At 42.9% G+C, this 21,955-nt stretch overlaps 3 protein-coding genes across 5 annotated transcripts; 2 read left to right on the top strand and 1 right to left on the bottom strand.

The window, feature by feature from the left end:
• The first annotated feature begins 1,206 nt into the window (after window positions 1-1,206).
• Window positions 1,207-8,335, top strand: fbxo10 (F-box protein 10). Its single transcript, XM_063476326.1, has 11 exons — window positions 1,207-1,467; window positions 1,798-2,427; window positions 2,557-3,381; window positions 3,561-3,710; window positions 4,013-4,149; window positions 4,376-4,446; window positions 4,560-4,712; window positions 4,822-5,172; window positions 5,264-5,574; window positions 5,696-5,883; window positions 6,910-8,335. Exons 2-11 carry the CDS (start codon window positions 1,843-1,845, stop codon window positions 7,088-7,090), a joined length of 2,952 nt encoding a protein of 983 aa, XP_063332396.1. The 5' UTR covers window positions 1,207-1,467; window positions 1,798-1,842; the 3' UTR covers window positions 7,091-8,335.
• polr1e (RNA polymerase I subunit E) lies at window positions 8,273-12,300 on the bottom strand. The gene is made up of 12 exons (XM_063476331.1): window positions 12,190-12,300; window positions 11,855-11,958; window positions 11,690-11,766; window positions 11,524-11,609; window positions 11,352-11,407; window positions 11,105-11,249; window positions 10,901-11,011; window positions 10,631-10,727; window positions 10,413-10,543; window positions 10,240-10,321; window positions 8,747-8,878; window positions 8,273-8,557 (listed from the first exon to the last, which is right to left on the bottom strand). The coding sequence occupies exons 1-12, from the start codon at window positions 12,263-12,265 to the stop codon at window positions 8,392-8,394; spliced, it is 1,263 nt and encodes a 420-aa protein (XP_063332401.1). The 5' UTR covers window positions 12,266-12,300; the 3' UTR covers window positions 8,273-8,391.
• A 219-nt stretch (window positions 12,301-12,519) lies between these two features.
• Window positions 12,520-21,576, top strand: LOC134629212 (zinc finger and BTB domain-containing protein 5). Of its 3 annotated transcripts, none has more exons than XM_063476329.1 (4): window positions 12,520-12,608; window positions 14,662-14,875; window positions 14,962-15,813; window positions 17,383-21,576. In XM_063476329.1, the coding sequence occupies exons 1-4, from the start codon at window positions 12,520-12,522 to the stop codon at window positions 18,550-18,552; spliced, it is 2,325 nt and encodes a 774-aa protein (XP_063332399.1). In that variant the 3' UTR covers window positions 18,553-21,576. The 3 variants fall into 3 exon arrangements, with proteins under 3 accessions (XP_063332399.1, XP_063332397.1, XP_063332400.1); XM_063476327.1 differs by having other exon boundaries at window positions 14,962-15,825; XM_063476330.1 differs by lacking the exon at window positions 12,520-12,608 and adding an exon at window positions 12,980-13,085 and having other exon boundaries at window positions 14,962-15,825.
• The last annotated feature ends 379 nt before the right edge of the window (window positions 21,577-21,955 follow it).

Here is a 21,955-nt window from a genome sequence, read left to right as displayed (position 1 = left end):
AAACATCAGTCCAAACTGTAACTTATCAAATAAATAAAGCATCTAACACATGAGAGAGAAAGAGACTGATGGATGAGCTACAATGACTTACATCAGCAGAGAGAGCACTTTACTTTCATTAACCTACATTAATAGAAGCTGTCTATACATTCAGAAAGAAAAAAAATGAAAGGTTTTTCTACTTTTGAGTGGAAATAAATAATGTACTTACTGTATTAAGTCCTTTCATCCTCATGCTAACCCTGTACTCACATTCTGTGCAGCCAGAAGCTACCAGAAAAACATCCATTAATTAGAGATGACCGATTTGTTAACAGTTCAGTTTTTGTCCACTCAGTGTGCAAATATCTCATAAACAGAGAAGCCATGCAAGTTCAGAGTGACCAAAACTCCAGACTCCAGTCTCAAACAAAGTAAAACATCATGCCCGTGTCACATGACATGCCATTCACACCAGTATACAATGCAAAAAAAGAAAGAAAGAAAGAAAAAAAAAATTTTCTTCATCCTCTTCTCAATAACTGCTGATTTCATATGTATTAGCCAGTATGTAACTGGTTAGGTAACAAATGATAACTTAATAAATGCTGTCCTTTACTGTTTTAGAAAAGAAAAACGCATTTAGTCTCACATTTGCTTCACTATTTATTTTGATAACTGATAATAAAACCTAAAGCAATATTTCTCACAGACAGCCAGAATAGGCCTATTGTTAAAGAGGCCCACAGACAATACTGTAACGGAATTAGCTAAAGGTGCGTTGAGTTTAGGCAATGGAAACCACAGGCATTATGGTTGGTAACCTACTGCTAGCTTTCTGTTTAATTTGTTCTGTTTTAAAACTTGCATTGTTGTATAAAAATAATAATATTTAGGCCTATGTTAAATTCCTAAAGATTGTTCTGTCATTTTGCACATTTCAACAACAGTTAAAACAGTTAGTATGTTTTAAAAAAATACACTGTCAGGTTGCTGGGTTTTTTTTATTTCTCTCCAGTGCACTAGAAAGTCATGATAATAGTTTTGGTAAATGTAGAATGCACATAGGATTTTTTTAAATTGATAATATATAGTTAATATTGGGGTGCTGAGGTGGGATTAGCGGGGGGCACCAAATTAAATTCCACTTAAGGCACCATAAAACCTTGGACCGGCTCTGAATTTGGGGTCTAACTAGTTAACAACGTTCTTCCCTATACTTCAGCTTCTCCTTGGATGCACCAAGGGGAAGCTGAAGTAAACGCCCACTTTTGGAAAGCGGAAGATGGGGATCTTGGGTTTCTTGCTGTAAACTGTAAGCAGTCGTCTGAACTCCATTTATTTCGATGGTACATCTGCAGTAATTATGATAGCTGTGAACTCCGGAGGATGCGAGGACAAAGTCAGTGTCGCAGGCATGCAACGCCGGATGGATGGCTTGTCTAAACGTCGAGCCGACATGTGTTGACTATGGCAAACTGGTAAAAGGTAAGGACGTTTGGGCTAGCGTTAGTTACGCCGCTAGCTAACCGCGTTTAACTGTAGCAAACTTTCAGGGCAATATTGCAGGCCCTTAGTGAAGATATCGTTTACCGCTACGCAAAATGAACAGTGAGGTTACATAATTCATATCTAGTTTTCGCTGTATTTTGTTTTTCGGCTAAAATTAACGCTGGTCGTGGCGCCATTTGGTGTTGATGTGCGAATATTAAAAACGAAACGCAGTTGAATATCCTGTTGTGTAATATTGTTGTGTAACGGTTTGAGCTTCCTGTTGCCTTGAAATGCGCGTGCGTGTGCATGTGTGTCTGTCTCCAGGTATCCCTCCCATCGCGGTGCTAACCAACCGGCGTCTCTGCTGCCATGGAGGTGGGCAGCCTCCCCGTGGAGCTGTGGAGGGTTATCTTAGCCTATCTCCCTCTCCCTGACCTGGGCCGCTGCTGCCAGGTGTGCCGTGCCTGGCGGGAGCTCATCCTCTCTCTGGATAACACCCGCTGGAGACAGCTCTGCCTGGGCTGCCCTGAGTGCCGACATCCCAACTGGCCTAGTCAACCTCATCTGGAGCCCCCTTCATGGAGAGAGGCCCTGAAACAGCATGCCCTTGCCACCCGCACCTGGACTCAAAATGGTCCAGAGCTCCAGTCCTCCGCCTGCCTTCTCTTCTTCCGTCGTCGGAAAGATCGCAGGGTTTGGCACGTGGGGCCGGGATGTGAGTTTGAGACCCTGCGCGGAGCCCTTGGGGTGGTGGGGCCTTACGACCGAGTGGTGCTTCATGCAGGGGTGTATGAGGAGCAGGCTGAGGTAGCGCTGAAAGTACCGGTGGAGCTGGTTGGATTAGGCCGACTGGGCGAGGTGGCCCTCCTAGTGTGTATGGAACAGCAGTGCCCTACTGCCAGGCTGTGTAATCTGGTGTTCATGCCACCCTGGTTCTCCACGGTTGTCTACAAGGTGCAGCTTGTTTCCTAAGAGTCTCAGAGTCAGATTGGCCTAGTCTATACACTCCTATAAACACAAATTTCTTGAGAAAATAGAATCTAATTATATTTCTTTGTTTCTTTCTGTCTTGCTCTCCTCTAGACATCCTGGGGACATGTCCAACTAGATAACTGCAACTTTGAGGGAGCTCAGCTGCAAATCCGCGGGCCAGGAACCTGCCAGGCTCGGTTTTGCTCCTTCTCCCAGGGCAGCTCTGCACACTTGCTGGGAGTTGTCCTGAGTTTATTTGACAGCTGTGACTTCTCAGGAAGTGACACAGCTTCAGTGACTGTGGAAGGTCCCCCGGTCTCAGAAAGGAACTGGGCTTGTAAACATTTGGCAGCTCTGGCTAGGACGTTCCCATCATGTGGCCTATCTGAGCATAATAGTTCTCCCAAAGGACATCCGGCTGCCTCCACTGGTGGACATCAACCTCCAGGTGCTAATGTTAAAAAGGAGAGCATAACCATAGATGACTGGAAGAGGAGAACAGGGGTAGATGCGGTATGTCAGAGGACAGTGATTGAAGATGGCTGGAGTGATGGTGAGCGCAGTGAGGGAGAGGAGAACAGAGACGAGGGGGGGGCCAACAACACCAAAAAGCATTTTACACTGGAGTACAAAATCCCATGTGACCATCATGGCCTATCACATTTGCTCAACCCCCGGCCAGATGGCTCTCTTCCACTTTCCTCTTCCCCAGATCCCCCTTCTATGATCCCTGACCCTCTCACCCTACAGCAGGAGTTAGACAGGGACCCGGAGGCTCACATGTTGGCAGCATCGACACTTGGCTGCATCCTCAGACGATGCCTCTTCAGGGACGGGAAGGGCGGTGTGCATTTGTCCAATTATGGACAAGCTCGACTGGAGGAGAATGTTTTTCGTAGCCTGAACTACGCCGTGCGCTGCATCCAAAACTCCACAGTTAATAATGTTCCTAGTAACTTTGCTTCATACAAACGGCATGCATCTGTGATTGTGTATTGTGTGTATTTGGGAAACATATCAAGTTAAAGTAGCTCGTATCATTAGTAATTTAGCATCAGTGTCCTATTCAAGCTGCTACTTGATCACCTTCCTTTTCTATCTCTCTCCTGCTTCAGATCGTAATGCTGAGAAACGAGGTCTGCGAATGTCGTGCATCAGGCGTGTTTCTGCGCCTCTCTGCTCAGGGCCTCATAGCAGAAAACAACATCCACTCAAATGGGGAGGCAGGGCTGGATATCCGAAAGGGGGCTAACCCAACCATTGTGGTAAATGCCACACAATTGCTGATTGGATTCCAACTTTTTAAAGATGCAAGCAAACAAAAAATTTCCTGTGATAGCATGTCCCAGACCCTTTCAGCAGCATGCCCAGATATCATGGATGAGGAGATTTTTGTTCACTACTTTTCTAACTTACTCAACTTAAGAGCTTAAGATGTTCTTGCGTGCATAAAACAGACAGACCCAGAGTATGAATATTTATGATTTCCAGAAATGATCTATTCAGGCTTTCCAGATGAAACTAATTTCCTCAGTCTCTTTATCCATTATCAACTATTAATCCACAGTGCAACAAAATACACAGTGGTTTGCGCTCTGGGGTTGTTGTCCTTGGCAATGGAAAAGGTTCCATTCGAAGCAATCAGATTTACAACAACAAAGAAGCTGGGGTATATATTCTCTTCAGTGGAAATCCCGTGGTAAGGTAGGTTGGAGTCTGCAAGCAATTAATTTGGATATTATTCACTGTGTTCATGTTTATATCTTGAGACTGGATTTGTTTAAAAAGATAGAAATCTGGATTGCTGTAGAAAACCTACAGCAGAGCTAGCTTCTTCTTCTTTTTTCTTTTGACACCACTTTTCTGTTCTCCTATCCATCATTTGCTCTGTGGGAACTTTTATCCCCATTTTTTTTTCTTTCTTTCTCAGTGGGAATCACATCTTCCAGGGCCAGGCTGCAGGGATTGCTATAAATGAGAACGGCAGAGGAATGATAACAGGTGTGTCAGTGGATCTGCTCCATTGTCTTATCCAGATGAACACACAAAATGACAAATGGCTTCTTCGTGTTTCCCCACTAATGTACACAGATAAAAACTAATTTTAATTCCAGAGAATGTGATTCGAGAGAACCAATGGGGCGGTGTGGATATCCGCAGAGGAGGCGACCCTATCTTACGGAACAACTACATTTGTTACGGCTACTCAGATGGTGTTGTGGTGGGAGAGAGAGGACGTGGACTTATTGAGGGAAACCAGGTTTTTTGTATGTATTATTTATCTCTTAAAGGCTTCATTGTGCTTAATAGCTCATTTTCAACACCCCTGACTCAGTTTGAACAGTTTCAGTTTCCCTCTTTCTCTGACTCCTTCAGGTAACAAAGGCTGCGGTGTGTGGGTTATGTCGTCCAGCCTCCCACAGCTCCTAAGCAATTACATCATCCATAACTGTATGTATGGGCTGGCAGTGTTCTGCAGGAAGGACCCAGAGAACATTGAGGTCAGGGAGGGAAACTGGCCTGGGCAGGAAGGAATCGCTGGAGAAGGAGGCGGTGCAGACAGGAGGGGTGTAGAAGGAGAGGGACGTGAAGGGCAGGAGAACTTTAATGAAGAAGGTGAACTGTTTGCCTGGGACAGTGACCTGGACAGTGAAGATGAGCGTCACTCTGCTCGCCGCTCTATTAGTGTGGCCCTGGTGGAGAGCAACTGCATGAGCTACAATGGAGGTACTAAATTGATCTGTTTCATCAAATGCCGATAGAGCGGGAGAATGAAAGACTGTTTGTCATTTCTCCATCTGTTTGTTCCTTTCTATAGCAGTTGGTCTGTATGTGAAGAGCACTGAGGCCCTGAATGTTTTTGCTAACCTGATAAACTGTAACCGTGGCCTTGGCATTGCCGTGCTGCAAAGCAGTCAGCTGACCCGACTTGCTACAAACTGCATTCTGGAAAATGGTCGAGGTGGTGTTGCGGTGGAGAAAGACTGCAGAGTGGAGCTTCGTGGTAATGGCATCTACGAAAACAGTGGCTATGGTGTCAGTTTCAGTGGTAATGGGCAGATTGTGGAGAATGATGTTGTTGGGAACCGTGGATGTGGAATCCAGGTCTGTGGAAGTGCCGATATCAAGGTGGGATGGACTGAAGATCCCCAAACCTACCTACTATTAGACCTGCATATTGTAGCTGTTTTTTTTTTATATTAACCGTAACTTTATTACATTTGAGTTTTTAATAATTTTTTGTCTTTAGGTAGTGCGCAATCGTGTCCAACCCTCACAAGGCTGTGGGATCGCCGTGCTAGGGCCAGTTAAAGGTGTTGTCCATGACAACATCTTGTTCCAGGGCCACCGTGACAACAGAAAAGTGTTGCTACATATGGATCCTGGCAATGAGAGCTGTGTGCTGCGGAACAATAGCATTCTAAGGCATGATGACAGGTAATCAGTCGGCCCATTAAAAACTGGCAGACATTCAGTAGACCAGGGGTCTCCAACTCCAGGACTCGAGGGCCAGTGTCCTGCAGGTTTTAGATCTCACCCTGGGTCAACACACCTGAATCAAATGATTAGTTCATTACCAGCCTCTGGAGAACTTCAACACAAGGAGGTAATTTAGCCATTTGAATCAAGGACACATCTAAAACCTGCAGGACAGGAGACCCCTGCAGTAGACCATCAGTGGAATTAGTGTCGTCACTTTCTATCGCTTCTGCTGTCTGCGCAGTGTCTATAATAAATAGTAAGTGATCTGAGTAAAAAATTACTCAGATCTGCAGGTTAAAGAACTTTTTGAGGTCATTGCTTTTAGTAGGAAAGCAGTGGCTCCGTGGTGTAGTGATCACATTTTCCTTACATGTAAAATGATCCCCCAGTTCAAGACCTAGGGCCCAACCTCAGAGGTTAGAAGATGGCGTACTTGGAGAAGTACTAAGGAGGGCCATCTAAATATCAGGATACCGCTTGAATCAGTTGCTGCTGCCTCATCTTATTAACTTGAGTTCTGTGTTTGGGGTTTGGCTCCTTGGAGGTTTTAGTCCTTGGTTCTTTACCGTGTTGGTAGTGCGCCCCACCACACTGCAGTTTTTTTACTGGTTTTATTCCCTCAGTGGAGAGAAGTGGTTGTTTTTCTTAATCACATTCCCTCTCTATTTATTAGCTTTGCTGGGCTGGACCCATACGTGTACTGCTACAATTTACTCTAATAGCAACGTTTTTGAATGAAGCAGGTTTTTATGAGAAGAAAAAGCTCTAAAAATTCACTGTGTGCCGTTTGCTCAGAATTGTATAACAGTCAGTGACAGCTAGCTAGTGACATAGAAAATGATTTGCAGTTTAAAAGTTATTTCCCTCAGGAACTGGTGAAGATGAAAATGGTTTCAAAAACAAATAGGGGTGGGGTGAAAAATAATCTTAAAGGGCACCTCCTAATTGCTGTTTACCCTTTTTTCTCTCTTCATTTCATAGCTGTACATCTGTTCCCCCCTGGGTTATGGAAAACCCTCCTCCTCGCCCACTGGCCAGCTCCCCTGCAGGTCTCTCTTCATCCCAGTATCCCTCTGGACTTGGAATTTCCGTGACCACCAGGATCGGCGCAACTGTGGAAAGTGGTTGCCACAGCGGCAGCATGTTTTGCAGCATCCTGTGAATACTGGCAAGAACTTACAAGCCAATATGATAGCCAGGGTCAGGAGGTCAGCATCTGGTTGCTCCTTAACTGCTGTAAACCATACACGTGGGGCACTGACTGTCAAAATAAGGGTTTGGTTAATTGTCCAAGTAGCTGGAGACGGCAACTGAAACATTAAAGGAGCCATCCACCCTCATTTTTATTAAGGTGGAAGAAGATTTTGAAAATCTGAAATGAGACTTTTGTACTTCGATTAAAATGCTACTGTACTCATAAAACGTGGGCTATTGAAAACCGAAGCTGGAGTACAAGACATTCATACTTCTATGGAATATGTTTGAGACTAGAGCTTTGCCTAGTTTATCATTAGCTCATTTACTGCAGACTTGTTTGGTAGTCTTATTTTTGCTTATAGGGACTCGCTGGTTAGGAAGTGCACATTTCTAAATCCTAGCAGGAGTCAAAGGCTTCAGAAATGCTGGCTTTGACAGTGGGTCAAAGTAAAGCTGTGCCTTGGTTGACTATTTAAGGGATGCTGTAGCGAGGGAAGGTGTGTTTATAGCGTGAGGGTTTTTTATGCAACTAAGCCAAAATTAAGATTCTGTCTCTTTCTGTCCTGTTTGTTGGCGGGTCTCTTCTTGCGTAATGTCCTCTGTGGTTTTTAAAACTTAATGCACTTCAGCTTTTTGAGACATCTCATTATTTCAGATCCTGTCAACATGCTGCACAGAAAACTAAACAGATATCTGCATATCATTATGCAAAAAAAAACTGTTGGTAGTCTAAGCTTTATAGTTCCATTTGTAGTCCACCCTGTACTTAAATTCGACCAACCAATCACATTTGAGTAGGTTTCAGATGAGGGTTCGCATTTGCCGAAATATAATCTCACAACCATCCACTATTGTCTGACGACAATTTAGCATTTTTAACAGCTTATTTAATTTGTCTGCATTTGTAAAAAAAAATAAATAAATAAAACAAAAGCAAAAAAAAAAAAGACCAGCACACAGAAGAGGAAGTCAGTTATCCAGATATCCTGTCCACACACTCAGAGAAGGGGAAGATATGTAGTGTGCAATATGTGATGTCTACAAACGTGCCTATACGTTCCCTGCTAGATGTTCTGTCATCTAGAATTTGTTTACAGCTCTTTAGTCTTTTTTTTTTTTTTCTATCTTTAAATGTAAGCGTGTCACGTACAACTTGAAGTTCACTTTATTTGTCTACAAAAGCATTAATAAACAAGCCTTGTTTAATGCAGCCATTTGTTTGATATTCATTTCTTTCTGTCCAGTTCTCGGTTCTCCTTTGCGTCCTCAGTGCATCTTTTTGCGTTTCCGTCTCTCAGTGAAGTGATCGTATTTGATCAGAGGCAGAACAAGGGCGGCCAGTCTGCTGTCATCTTGCAGTTCAATGTTATCACCCTTGCCTCGGGCTGGTTTCACCAAGGTCAGTCTCATTGACTTTGCGACTTCAGTCATCCTACAGGAGAGCACAAGAATCACAATAGTTTACAGTTTAAACAAAAACTACAGAGTAAAGAAGGAGGATAGTAGTATGTGTGGTTAAGTCTACATTATTGACTTCATTAATGATTTTACTCTTTATTTAAACAATGTATGAAATGTAAGAAACGATTTTTAAAGGCTTCCTTTTTATTCCCCTGCTTACCTTGCCTCAGTGATTCCCAGGTCACGATGCAGTAATGTGAGGTCAGCTGTCATGTTACCCATATGCAGCAGCAGAGCTAAGCAGTATGCTGCTAGTTTGACCCGCATTGACGACGACACCATGTTCTGGATTCTAAGCAGAAAAGTAAAGAAAGTGTGTCTTTTGAAAAGAATCAGTGCAGCAACAAATATACTGTTGTGGTCAGATGTTGACAAACTCATCATGGCCATGAATGTCTGCCATAAATAATTTGGCGATTTTTTTTTTTTAAATTATTTATTTGAACTGTTTTCCAGAGTGAAATGATAGTAAAGCATGCACCTTTAATAACTTAGTTATTATAACTTATAGTTATTCTGAAATCCACACAGGTCAAAAGTATGCATAGAGATTCAAATATATACACACACATCCCCACTAATATTTGGTTAATGTCCCTTAGCAAGTTGTACTAATGAGATTTTTTTTGGCAGCCCTCAAGAAGCTTCTGGCATAATTCTGGCTGAATATTTGACCACTCTTTTTGGTAGAATTGGTAAAGTTCACTTAAATTTGTTAGTTTCCTGGCATAGACCTGGCTTTAAAGCACACTGAACAAATTTAAACAGGGTTGAGTTGGGTTTTTGTTTTTTTGAAAGGCAATTCCAGGGGCTTAATGTTAGCCTGCTTTATTCATTCTAAAACCAGTTTTAATGTGTGTTTGGGGCTTCTTTGTTGGTTGGCACCCTCTCAGTTCATGGTAATGAAAAAGGTGCTTCACTGTGGACAGTGATGCTGGTGTTCCAGCGGTTTCCAGTTCATGGCAGGCTTAAGCCATGGTGGTTTCTGGGTTGTTCCTGACTATCCTAGCCCACCTTCTCTCATATGAGGGTGACATTTTTGGCAAAGTGATGATGTTGGAATCTGTAGTTCTTTTGAGGGTCTCCAAGAAACTACAGTTCTCCTTCTTAGATCTTCAATTAGTTTCTTGGACTTTTGCATTATTCAATCCAGTTGGTGCTATCGAACAATCCCTTCTTATGCTGCAAAGAGAAACTAAAAGATGTAGTCAATCACAATCACTACTGAAAAGCTAATAGGCCTTAACTTTGTTAAAATACATTGTAGAACCTTTAACAACACTTACTAAATTATTTAAGTGAGTGTATCTATATATTTGACCCCGTGTGGATTAGAGAAAATCCTAAATAAATTGAAACTTGTGCACCTAATTCTTGGTTTTTAAAATCATTAAAGGTGTATGCTGTACAATCATTCCACGCTGAGAAAAGAACAGTTCAAAGAAGTCATTAAAAGCCCAAAATTACCATGACATTCATGCTCATGATTCGTGTATGTAAACTTCTTACAACTGTATATATTATTTAGCTTCCCTGTCTCGATTTAGTATTTGGTAAATTTTTGAATTACTAATGAAATTATTAATTTAGTGAAACAAAATCAAATTCCAGATACATTTTTCTTCATTAGCTACATGTGTTTAACCACCATACCTGCCATTGTTGAAGGTCTCCACGGTGAACGTTTTAAACAGTTTGCCCTGGATGATGCGAGGGCAGCCTTCCTCTTGCCCAACTGTACATGCAAACATGAATTACTACAACCCTCTAATGGTGAAAGTTTGTATACCACTTTCCACATCATAACACTAACAAAATTCACTCACACTTGCGGGTGACATTCCTCTCCCGAGCCAGTTTGAGGAGCAGAGAGAGGTAGAAAGCACAGCGTGCTGTTTTGTCTCGGCTTTCACTTTCAGTTGGCAGATTCTCTAGATGCTTCACAATACTCAGGCACCTTTAGGTTAAAGATAAAAAGCACAAGATCAACCTCAAGTGCAAGAACACATTAACAAAATGTCTCTGAAGGTTTGGTTGCCTCTACCTTCCATCATCTTTCATCTTCTTCAGCTCTTCGGGGGTGAGTGCTGCCATTTTGGCACCACCCTGCTCCAAAGCACCAAACTCCACTGGGCTCAAGACTGCACATATTCGGTTAAGGGTCACCTGAACAAAGTCTGGTACAGCTCTAGATAAAAACCTGCAAACACATGCATACGCTAGTACCCCATCTTGTAATCTGGGATTCAAATGGATTCCTTGCCTTCCTATTTCCATAAACACATTCCTCCTCCAGCACAGGAATAAAAGATACGCTCATCAAATGGATAGACGTCCTCTCGTTTGTCTGCGTTTGCGTTGCAGGGGGGAAGGTGCAGAGCCAGGTCTCCTTGCAACTCTGCGTCAGCCACTTCTTGCTGCAAAGCTGTGCAGAGAGGGAAAGTTAAGAAAAAAAAACATGGAGAGAGAAACATTCTTCCAGATTTCTCCAAGGAGAGGCATCCACTGTGCAGCTTACCTTCAAGACCCTTCTCGCCAATCACAGTGTTGGCAGCCTTTGCCACTGCTTGCTGAAGGGTTTCACTGCCCACCTGATTCAACCTGCGAGAGCTCAGAGCTCTCTTCTGCTTGTTGGTACCAAAGGCCTCAATCAATAAATCAACCTGAAAGGGAAACATTAAAGGTAATAACAAGATATTCACATCACATTACACATAATTAAGCACAGATGTCTTTTAATGGACAGACAGCAGCAGCAAATGCACCTTTTCTCTGTAGGTCTGAGTAGTGTCCTGGGGTTTTGCACTGTCTGTTGTCTCTCCTGGTGACAAAAGTCAGAAAAAGTGACTCTCAGAAGGCACACAAAGCATTCCTTCCACAGCTTCTGGTCTTTATGGGCAGTTAAAAATAGCAACAGATATGTTATAGGTCTCTTGCCTGGTATAACTGGTTGCATGTTGAAGAGCTGAGCTTCGTGCACCTCCATCGTCATGGTCTGCTTGTTCAACACGCCCACGTAATATCTAAAAAGATGCCAAACATCCTCCTTATCAATCTCCTCCTCGGTGACCATAACATGCCAAAATGTGCAGCAAAGACCTACTTGCAAAGATTATTGCACTTCATGGACCCCACTCCAAAGTTCTGCCCCACATAGGACAGTCTGTCTGACTCTGCAACCTAAATAAAAGAAACCAGGAAGAACACTGAGAGTATAGCAACACAGCCCGGAGACTGCAGACACACGACAGCTCCTCATCTTCCTCACCAGTATCCGCCTGGTCTTTTTCCTGGGGTTACTTTCCTCCGTGTTTTTAAACATGCTGAAATCCAGCTTGTCTGCATTTTGGACGCTGCCGTTGGAAAAGCGGACTGTGGGATTGAGACAGAAACACCGGGAATTATACGTGATCAAACCTCAATGACCGATGTGACTGTAGAGTGACACACGTGAGAGCCTCGGACACAACAACACAGTAGTGCCCACGTGTGCACCTAAATGCTTTATAAATATAAACTCTACAAAGCCCAACCCAGAGTCATGTGTCATCATCATCATCCTCGTGAAAAATTCTACATAATAAACAAATGAGGACGACTCACCGACGACAGCTTTATCGGCTTCTTTCTCCTCTCCGCAGCACACAAACGAGCAGGAGGCGGCCATGACTGTTGTCATGATGAGTTTTCATGCAGGGCAAGAGTTTACTCCTCTGTACTTCCGTGTTCGCTTCGCCCAGCCGCTGCTCTAATTTCTCCAGTTTTGTTGTGGATACTTTACCTGGTGCCTTTCTTTATTTTGCCTGCACTGTTCCTTCTGCCATGTCTTTGTTCATTGGATTATAGGATTATCCTTTATACGGACTTTAAAAAAATAAAAATGCCAAAGCATTTACCATCTCGATGCTGTTTATAATCTTTGGCTAACTGGCTATGTGTGGGGGTGCATCAGCGGCGCCTTGTGGTGAAACCGTAAAGCTGCAGCTTTTCACCTCGGGTGAGGTCATGGACGCGAAAAAGAGGTACAGCGCCGCCCCGTGAGTCTGGTTGGAAAAACCGTCTGTCGGCGGGGGGAAATATTAGAAAACACAACACAACATGACGCTACCACTTACCAATTGATACGAGGCATTAATATTATTCTAATGGTTATTCTGGCGCCGTGGCTGTGTGCTCAGCCTGGTAGCCGCTGGAGATCAACGGACATCGCGGCACCGTGCATCGCGGCCAGCTTTACGTTCCCACTGCCAAAACCAAACGAGCCGCTTCGGGGTCAAACCGTCAGGAAGTCGACCGCAGGGGGACGCCGGAGGTAGCAGCGGAAATGTTAGCTATCCACAGCTCGGCTTGAGGGGACATTTTGTGGGCCAGTCTCGGTGACCGCATGCCGCTGCTTTTACTCTAGCTAACGGGCTATTTGCTGGGCTGCAGCCAGCTAACTTTAGCTAATCGGGGCCCTGTTCTCCCTCTTGATACCTGCATTTTCCGGATCTTTCAAGGTAACCTAAAGTACTGCTGGCTCTCTGCTCTGACTTACAGCACCAGCAGACTGCTTCTTTTGTGCCATTTTAACCAGTCGCATCCCATGCTATTGTGTTCCATTGCAGTTGTGACGTTAACTGTGTGTAAAGACGACGGGGTTCAATAAAGTTAGACCTGTTCGTCAATGTATGACTTTATAGCAAGAAGGCAATAGTAACCGGCACAATAATCAGTAAGCAAAATAAAATGACAGCACCATGGCATCCTGGCTGTTAGCCAGTAAATACAAAAACTGATCCAACTTCACCCCCATCACCATTCAGACATCCTAGACTGCATCCACAGGTACTCAAAAATGCACAATTTCATCACTCAAGTAGAAGTACACATACTTGTTTCAAAAAATACTGAAGTGCTGGATTCAGAGTCTGAAATGCAGTGAAAATGAGCTGTTTGGAGGACATTTCTATCAGCTGTTTTGTGCAAAGCTAACTTCATTAATAATATAAGAATAAAATAATATTATGGGAGTACAAACATTATGTCAGCCCAAATTTAGATGCAAACTCGCTCTATGTGCTGATGTAGGTACACCTAAACAGAAAAATGAGCATAATCGTGGGTTTAAGTTTGATTCGAGTAGGTGTGAGATCTCTAGTTTTGTAGTGCAGCATCACTTGGAAGTAATTTTTATTGTAAGCACAATGAAATTTTCTTTGTTTTCGGGCTGTGATCAGCTGACCTGAGTTTCTGCTCTTGTTGGCTATTAGGGCAGATTTGTGACACCCCTATACACTATAAAAGTGGAATTCAGTGAATTAATCTCCTTAGCATAACTTTAAATTGACGTGTTTCCTTGTTACAGTGACCCTAAACACCACATCTGTTCTGCACTGTAAACATCTCCACAGTACCGCAGATTAACCGGTTTACCCTGCCATACACTGCCTTTTCATGCAACCTTGGAATAGCAAAAAGTTAGTATACACGTCACATAAGCAACACATCAGGTATAGATCTGGTATCAGTTCAAAAGTGTCTAAAATGAATGAGGATGTTATGTTTCAGTTTTAACTTCCCAGTCTGTTAAATGTCACGGAGCAATCCTTACCTTTAAAAATCTAACCTCTCTCCATCCTCTCCTGTCTTACTTGGATAAATAACATTTTGAAGTATGACGAGTGTTGTAGTAACACATGTTGTGATTTATCACTTTGTCTGCAATTATTTTATCCATTAAGATAACTTGATCTTACTTAATTTTTGTTTTTTTCTAATGCATAATGGATTGTCAAAAAAGCAAGCTGCAATCAGTGTGCTACTGAATGGGGTCAAGTTGGCAACTACATACAGTCTGTTTTTTGTAATACAGCAATTAACTTAGAACTATTGGTTTGGGCATTATGATGATAAGGGTAAGAGTACGTAGGGGCAGTAAACTGAATTTCCCAATTTGTTGAAGAACACTGAAGTTTGAAAAGCTCCAGGTCGCTGCTGATTGGTCAGATGCAGTGACATCAGTAGATCACCTGATCTTTGCTAACTGACTGTGGTTCTGCATAACTAACCTACCCTCTGCTCCTCTGTCTGCAGGGCCATGGATTTCCCAGGCCATTTTGAGCAGATCTTTCAGCAGCTGAACTATCAGCGTGTCCATGGTCAGCTTTGCGACTGTGTCATCGTGGTAGGCAGCCGACACTTTAAAGCCCACCGCTCCGTGCTGGCGGCCTGCAGCACCCATTTCAGAGCGCTGTTCACTGTCGCAGAGGGAGATGCTAGCATGAACATGATCCAGCTGGACAGCGAGGTTAGAAAGAAAACGCTGTCAAAAAAGCAAAAAAAGTGTTTTTAGTCATTCTAATGGTGATTGAAACCACTGTGTGCGTTCTGCAGGTGGTGACGGCCGAGGCCTTTGCTGCTCTCGTGGACATGATGTACACGTCAACACTGATGCTCGGCGAGAGCAATGTCATGGATGTTCTCCTCGCAGCTTCGCATCTGCACCTCAACAATGTGGTCAAGGCTTGCAAACACTACCTGACGACGCGCACGCTGCCCATGTCCCCCTCATCCGACAGAGCTGCCCATCACCACCCACAGCAGGAGCAGCAGAGGCACAGACAGCAGCAGCAGCAGCAGCAAGTAGCTGATTTAGCAGTGAACCCGATGTTAGCAGCTAATGCTAACCTTGCAGCAAATGCTGCCACTTCAAAGCTGCAGCGCTCCTTCTTACTGCAGCAGCTGGGGCTCAGCTTGGTGAGCTCTGCTTTGGGTGGGATGGAAGACGACCGGGCGGGAAATGTAGTTGGCAGTAGGGTGGTTGACCAGAGGGCCTCCTTCCCAATCCGACGCTTCCACAAACGGAAGCCCTCTCTGGCGCTGGGGCTTTCAGAGGAGAGACCCAGACAGAGACAGCGTCCTTCAGCACCTAACCTCGGGTTGTTAGGAGAAGAAGGGGTGAACGCAGAGCGGGAGGAGGGAGCACTTCTCTCCCCGGATTCCCACAAGATGGGGGACGAATCTAAACTTGACCCTGCGATCACTGGGTTAGCAGCTGCGTCCCAAGATGACCCTCAGATGCCGAGTCAGTCAGATAGTGGACGCTGCGAGGAGGAGAACTTGGGAAGAATTCAAGGAGTAAACAAAGAAGAGGACATGGATGACCAGGATCAGCAGGACAGCAGAGCAGGGGTGAAAATAAAATCAGGAACAGAGGAGGAGGAGAACGAAGAAGAGGAGCAGAAGGTAAAGCTACAGGTTTGTCTCTTCAGTGGGCAGGAATATTTCCATAGGTAAAACTCTCCAGACCTCTCAGGCTTGTCTGTATGAAGTAAACAAACTTAACAGAAATCGTTGGTTTGATTGTCATTAATGCAACCAGGGGTTAAGGGATTGGACAGAAGAGGGAAGTCATAAGATCGGGTGTAGCAGTGCAGCAGGGGAAAATGACTCACTTAGAAATAAGTCACACATAATTTCTGTTCTGAGGATTTGATTTCCTTGCGGACGGACTGTGACAGCTGACCTGTGCTGGCTCTGAGGTTCACTGCTCTTTGTGGGTTTTGCTTGCTGCAATTTACGAGATATTAGCAGATGTTACATGAGCTGTCGTGGCCACTCTCCAACCTTTGGGCGGTGTAATGTCTAAAGGTGGAGATTGGCAGGTGAAGGGTAGTAAAGAATGTCATCAACTTACATTCAAACTAATGACTGTTACCCTGAAGCCTTGATTACATTTTCCTCATCGACTTGGATCCAAGAGACATAAATTTGACCAGTGTTTTTGTGGCCTCGTTAACTAATGTGCAAATAATTGACATTACAGTCCATGAACTACACACACACACACACACCCCAGGCAGAAGAGTTCAAGCAGACTTCAAAGGGGTATAACAGGAGGGACAACTCGGCCATCGAGTTTCCAGCTGTCATAACCAGTCCTAACAGTGATCGTGAACACCCATCCTGCACTTCATTACTGTAAACTGTACCACAGTACTGCAGAGTACCTACTTTAGCTTGAAAAGACTGTCCAGTATAGATTTTAAATAACCCCAAATTGTCATTTAACAGTATGGAATGATTAAATAAGTCAAATAAGTACAGATTATAACAATAATTCCAAGTTTTGAATATCTATATCAAGTGTCAATTATAGGGTTGTCACGGTACTAGAATTCCAAACTACCGATACCAATCCCCAGAAAACTACTTGAAGCTCCATACTATTGTCGATACCACGGGGGAAACTTTGACACCCCCACTCTGCAGCAGCAGCAGTAATGGCGAGGAAGCCATTTCTTGCGAAAGTTAACTTGTTAATTTTCCACTAAATGTTTCCAATTATAGGCTAGAGTTAGAAAAAAATATTTATGATTAACTTTAGAGGTTTTATTTATTTTACAACTTATATAGAGGAATTTATCACCATGGCTTAATACGCCACCCTGAACCTGCAAATTACTGTTACAGCTGCTAAGACGACACACGTCAACAAAGTAGCAACGCACTGTGACAGAAGAATAGGGAAATGGTTGGATGTTAACTCTTTATTTCGAAATGACATGCTAGAAAAAATAAAACGCCTTGGTAAGGCAAAGCAGGCTTGTTCAAGAGATTATTTTAGAGCATCTGATGTTACCCATTCGGGAGCTGGCTCTGAGGTTTCTGTGAGAAGTCTCTCCACAATAAAATTCTGTCCAACTGTGAGACCTTTAGGCAGTGTTGTGAATATTAATTCTTACATTAAAATTTGAGGTCTTATCTCCCTTGGCCTTAGATGAAACATTTCTTTCCTTTTCTTGCTTTTCTTAGGTGGTTGTTAAACGTGAGCCGCTAAGTTCTCCCGAGCCAGCTGATGAAATTAGCGACGTCACATCGCAGGCCGAAGGCAGTGATCCCCCCGAGCCTGGGTGCCAGGAGGACGAAGAGAAGGTGGAGCTGAGCCCAGAGAGCAGCGACCGCAGCTTCACTTCTGAACCCCAGCCCAGCTCCGGCTCTCTTCTCCAGCCCAGCTCCCAGCTCATCCTCAAGAGCAGTATAGGAGGAGGAGGTGCGAACGGAGGAGGTTTTGGGTGTAATAATGGACTGAGTGGCAAACCTGGTTTCAGCATTTCCAGCTTCCTCAGCCAAAAGGATTTTGCGACTGGCAGCTCGGGGATGGTTGCCGGAGAGGATGACCTTCCGAACACAACAACTGGGGATGCAGTAGCACATCGCTTTCTGCTGAGGCAGGAAGCTGCTGGCACTTCGAGCTCTGCTTCTTCCTCTCTTTTGCAATCAGGCCCACTCAGTGGTGAGAGTAGAAGCAGTTTTGGAGATAATCTGCAAGCCGATTCTCTGTTCCTCCGCCCCCTGCATGATGGTTTAGGAAACCCCAGAGGAAATGGGGGAAATTCAAGAGGAGGACGTGGAGGAGTGGATCCTTTTGATTTGGAATTCCAGCGCTCAAGTTTGGGGCTTCATTCACTGGGACGGCCCTCAAGAGAGACAGGAGGAGCCAGCGGCACAGGTCTGAGTTATCCAGGCTACAGACGCATTGCTCCAAAAATGACCACTGGCATGGGAGGAGAAGAGGCAGTAGGGGGGATTCTTCAGGATGCTGCCTCTTCTTCCTCAAGTCTAGCAGGTCCCCTGCTCCTCAATGAGAACGGAGGGTATGAGATGAGTGGCAACAGGCCCACCTCCCTCCCCCCTCAGCTCACCCGGGCCTCAGCAGACGTTCTGTCCAAGTGCAAAAAGGCTCTCTCAGAGCACAATGTCCTAGTGGTTGAAGGGGCACGAAAATACGCCTGCAAAATCTGCTGCAAAACCTTCCTCACCCTGACTGACTGCAAGAAACACATCCGTGTCCACACGGGAGAGAAACCCTACGCATGTCTGAAGTGTGGAAAACGCTTCAGCCAGTCTTCACACCTATACAAGCATTCCAAGACCACCTGTCTGCGCTGGCAGAACAGTAACATGTCCAATGCCCTGCTGTAGGAGCAGAGTGTGGAGATTAAAACACTAGGAATCAGTGTAGCTGCCTTTAAAGTCACAAAGCTGTTATAAAAATGTTTCTGAAGCTCTGACTGAACGGCCAGTTTTGTTATCCGCTCTGTCTAAACTAACTGATCCTGATCACAGACCAAAGATGGGGATGAAAATGTAACTTAATATGAATATGTAACATGATCTTCTCCAGGACCAGTTGATAAAGTTTCTGTTAAAAAATTAACCCCATAGAAAGATTATAGGGATGTAGGACATGCAAAATTAGCATATTTATTTATGTTAATTAATTGCAAAGTGTCAAAGTGCACCCTTTAAACTTTACTGTATTAGAGCCTGACTGATTTGTCTGCAGGCCGATATATCAGCCAATTCTGGCTATTTACCATTTGGCATTGAGAATGGCCAATAAATGAAAATTTAAAAAGGAAAAAAACATCTTTTAACAATTTTGTGAGCATAACACAGCATAAAAGATGGACGTAGCTGCTGTGACATCACCCTTTGGTTTGTGAACTCCCATTATGAAACTTCAAGATGAGCGTCTTCACCATTTGAGGTGATCCTTTAGTGCCGATTCATTGTTAGTGGTACACTTGGAATTAAATTCGATTCAGTCATTGCAACACTCAGAGGCAGCTGTGCAACATCAGCACTAAAGACTGACATCATGTAAAATATTGTATTTAAATTCATATTCAGTGCATATTTGTAAAAACATGTAGCAGCTGACATTATTGGCTGTGCCTTGTTCTGTGCACGGGCAGTCACATCCATTCACATTCATCCACGTTGGTCGCCATTATGCGTGTAAGTGCTAAAATCTAATAGTTTATTAGATGCAAGCAAAAAAAGGCAGAGATAATCCAGTGTGTGGGAGAGACCTGGGTAATGCTGAAATCTATAGCATTTTAACAGTTTAACCAGCAGAGAAGGCGACAGAGTATGTAGTGTTGTAACAGTGTTTTTATTCTGTCATGTGGTGAAATGTCAGCAGTACTTTGTTAATTATTAGTCATCATGAGGAATCGAGCAGTGGACTAATTCAAGTCAAATTAACGTGACATGATCGTCGTCTGTGGTTGATTTTCAGTCTGTCGCTGACGTTGTTGCTGAGCTCATTTTAATGTTGAAAATATTTTTGGTTAAAGGCCAAATAATTCAAAATGTACTCATGGAGGCCTTCATGTGGCATATGTCTGCAAGAGTAACAGCCTCACTTTGAAACATTTATACTTGTAGGGGGAAAATTATGAATTACCCTGATTATCCTTCCACCACAACTGTTTACCTTAAAGTGAAGTTTCATTGTTTACTGACGTAAAACTATTACGGCAATCAGGAGAAAGGTTTAAAAAAAACAAACAAACGCATTTTTCTGTCTAAATTCATAAAACAGTTTATTGTGATTGTAAAAGATATGGCACTACGTGACTTTCAGCCGTAGCTCCTCGGTGTTGTGCGTTTATTGAAAGAACGGGGAAGTTTCAGTGACGAGTTCAGCATGTGTTGGAGGAAAAAAAAAATTTAGACATGTAAATACTGTATTGCACATTTCTGGTAAGTCTTTTGGAGAGGAGACAAAACAACTCCTAAAGATGTAAACATTGTGTGTATGTTTGCTACTGTACTTGATATGAGTGCTTTATACGTGTCTCTTTACATATAATGTTGCGCCTGATACAAAAACACTGAGACAAATCAGTCTTTTTTTTTTACAGCTAATAATGTTTACTGGAATGTTGAACTATGTGACGACATCTTCATTGTAATCCAACCATCCCGCTCACCCAGCTCTTATGATCTTCCTTCTTACTTTGTTATTCTGTTGTGCTGGAAATGAAAACAAAGTTCCACTAGTCTAGAAAAATGTAACATCACTAAAGGAATATTTCACATGGAGAAAGTAATTTAAAAAAAAAAAAAGATTTTAATGTTTTCATTTTTTGTTAATTACAAGAAATTTTGTGTTTTATGTAGCTGTATTTTAATGTAACTTGATAAATGTTGGGGAACGCTGTAAGTTACAAGACAACTATGTTACAACTGAGGATGTGTACGCTTAAAAAAAAAAAAAAAGTATAGACAGGATTTACAAAAATAATATCACATGAAGGTTTTCTGCTAGCAGACATCCTGCAGGTTGAAAAACAGCCTTCCTGGATGTCAGTATGTTTTTTGAAACAGTGTTCATGCTGTGCTGTAGAGTTCTGTTTTAGTGAACTGGAATGGAAAAAAATAACACATTAATTAACATGTTTGCTTTTTGTATACTTTAATGATTGGTATATTGTGACACTTGAGCTGTCAGTGAGACAGGATCATTGCTTTCAATCCTAGTTGGCACCTTATTGTACTGTAGAGTCATCACACTGTTAGCCCTTTACAAAATGACACTTTTTAAAAAGAAAAAAAAAGTTATTTAAAGTTATTTTCCCTGTAAATTTAATTCAGAACTCTATTAAAGTCATTTAAAATGACCAGTGACCGTTTAGTCTTTAATCTGACTAAAATTTAGTCTGTTGCTCTGACTCTCACTCACATTCAGCTTCTTCTCTCATCATGAAGCGAGGTAGCTGTAGCGGGCTTTTGAAAAATGCAAAGGTAGATATGGGATCAGACAAAGGTTTGACTGTTTACATGTCACACAAGCAGGTTAGGTGCTGTCTTCTACGGCTGTTGTATTAATTATTAAATTATTATTAAAACTGCACTGACTGAACTACCCTCTGTATGAAGATGTTTGATTTCTTAGAAAGAAATGTGTATAAAAGTCTGATTATTAAAGTCACTGCCTTATGCCCTCTAGCTTGTAAAGCCGGGCTTTTGTTGATATGCCAAAATTGAATGGTTTGGGGGGGGGTGTTAGTTTGTTTTTTGTTTGTTTTTTCTGTATAACGTCCGTAGTGTAACAATGAGGTGGCTAAATGTTTGTCTCTTTACTGTTGAGGACTTTTAAGATTGTATGGTATGTTCAGGTGTTGTATAGGCTGAATAAAAATGCTATGAAATTCAGTTTGTGTACAACCTTCTTATCATATACAGTGCTGTGAAAAAGCCTTGGCCCCCTTCCTGATTTCGTATTTTTAAATATTTATCACACGTGTTAGATCATCAAACTAATTCTAACATAAGACAAAATAACCTGAGTAAATACAAAATTGTTTTTTGTTTGTTAAATTAAGAAATAACTTTGATTAACCACACTTTTGGGGAAAGCTGAGTTCAATTTCCTTATCCACACTCAGGCAAGACCCGTTGATTCAAGAAATTGCTAACATAGAAGCTGTCTGACAAAGCTAACTAGGCTTGTTCTCAAAAAGCAATGCAACATGCAATGAGCAGCTGAGAAGCAATGTCACTGACACCTATCAGAGTGGAAAGGGTTACAGAG

This window comes from Pelmatolapia mariae, linkage group LG6, assembly GCF_036321145.2.
Source record: "Pelmatolapia mariae isolate MD_Pm_ZW linkage group LG6, Pm_UMD_F_2, whole genome shotgun sequence".
Taxonomy (NCBI): Eukaryota; Metazoa; Chordata; class Actinopteri; order Cichliformes; family Cichlidae; genus Pelmatolapia; species Pelmatolapia mariae.
This window is presented reverse-complemented; position numbering and strand designations above follow the sequence as displayed.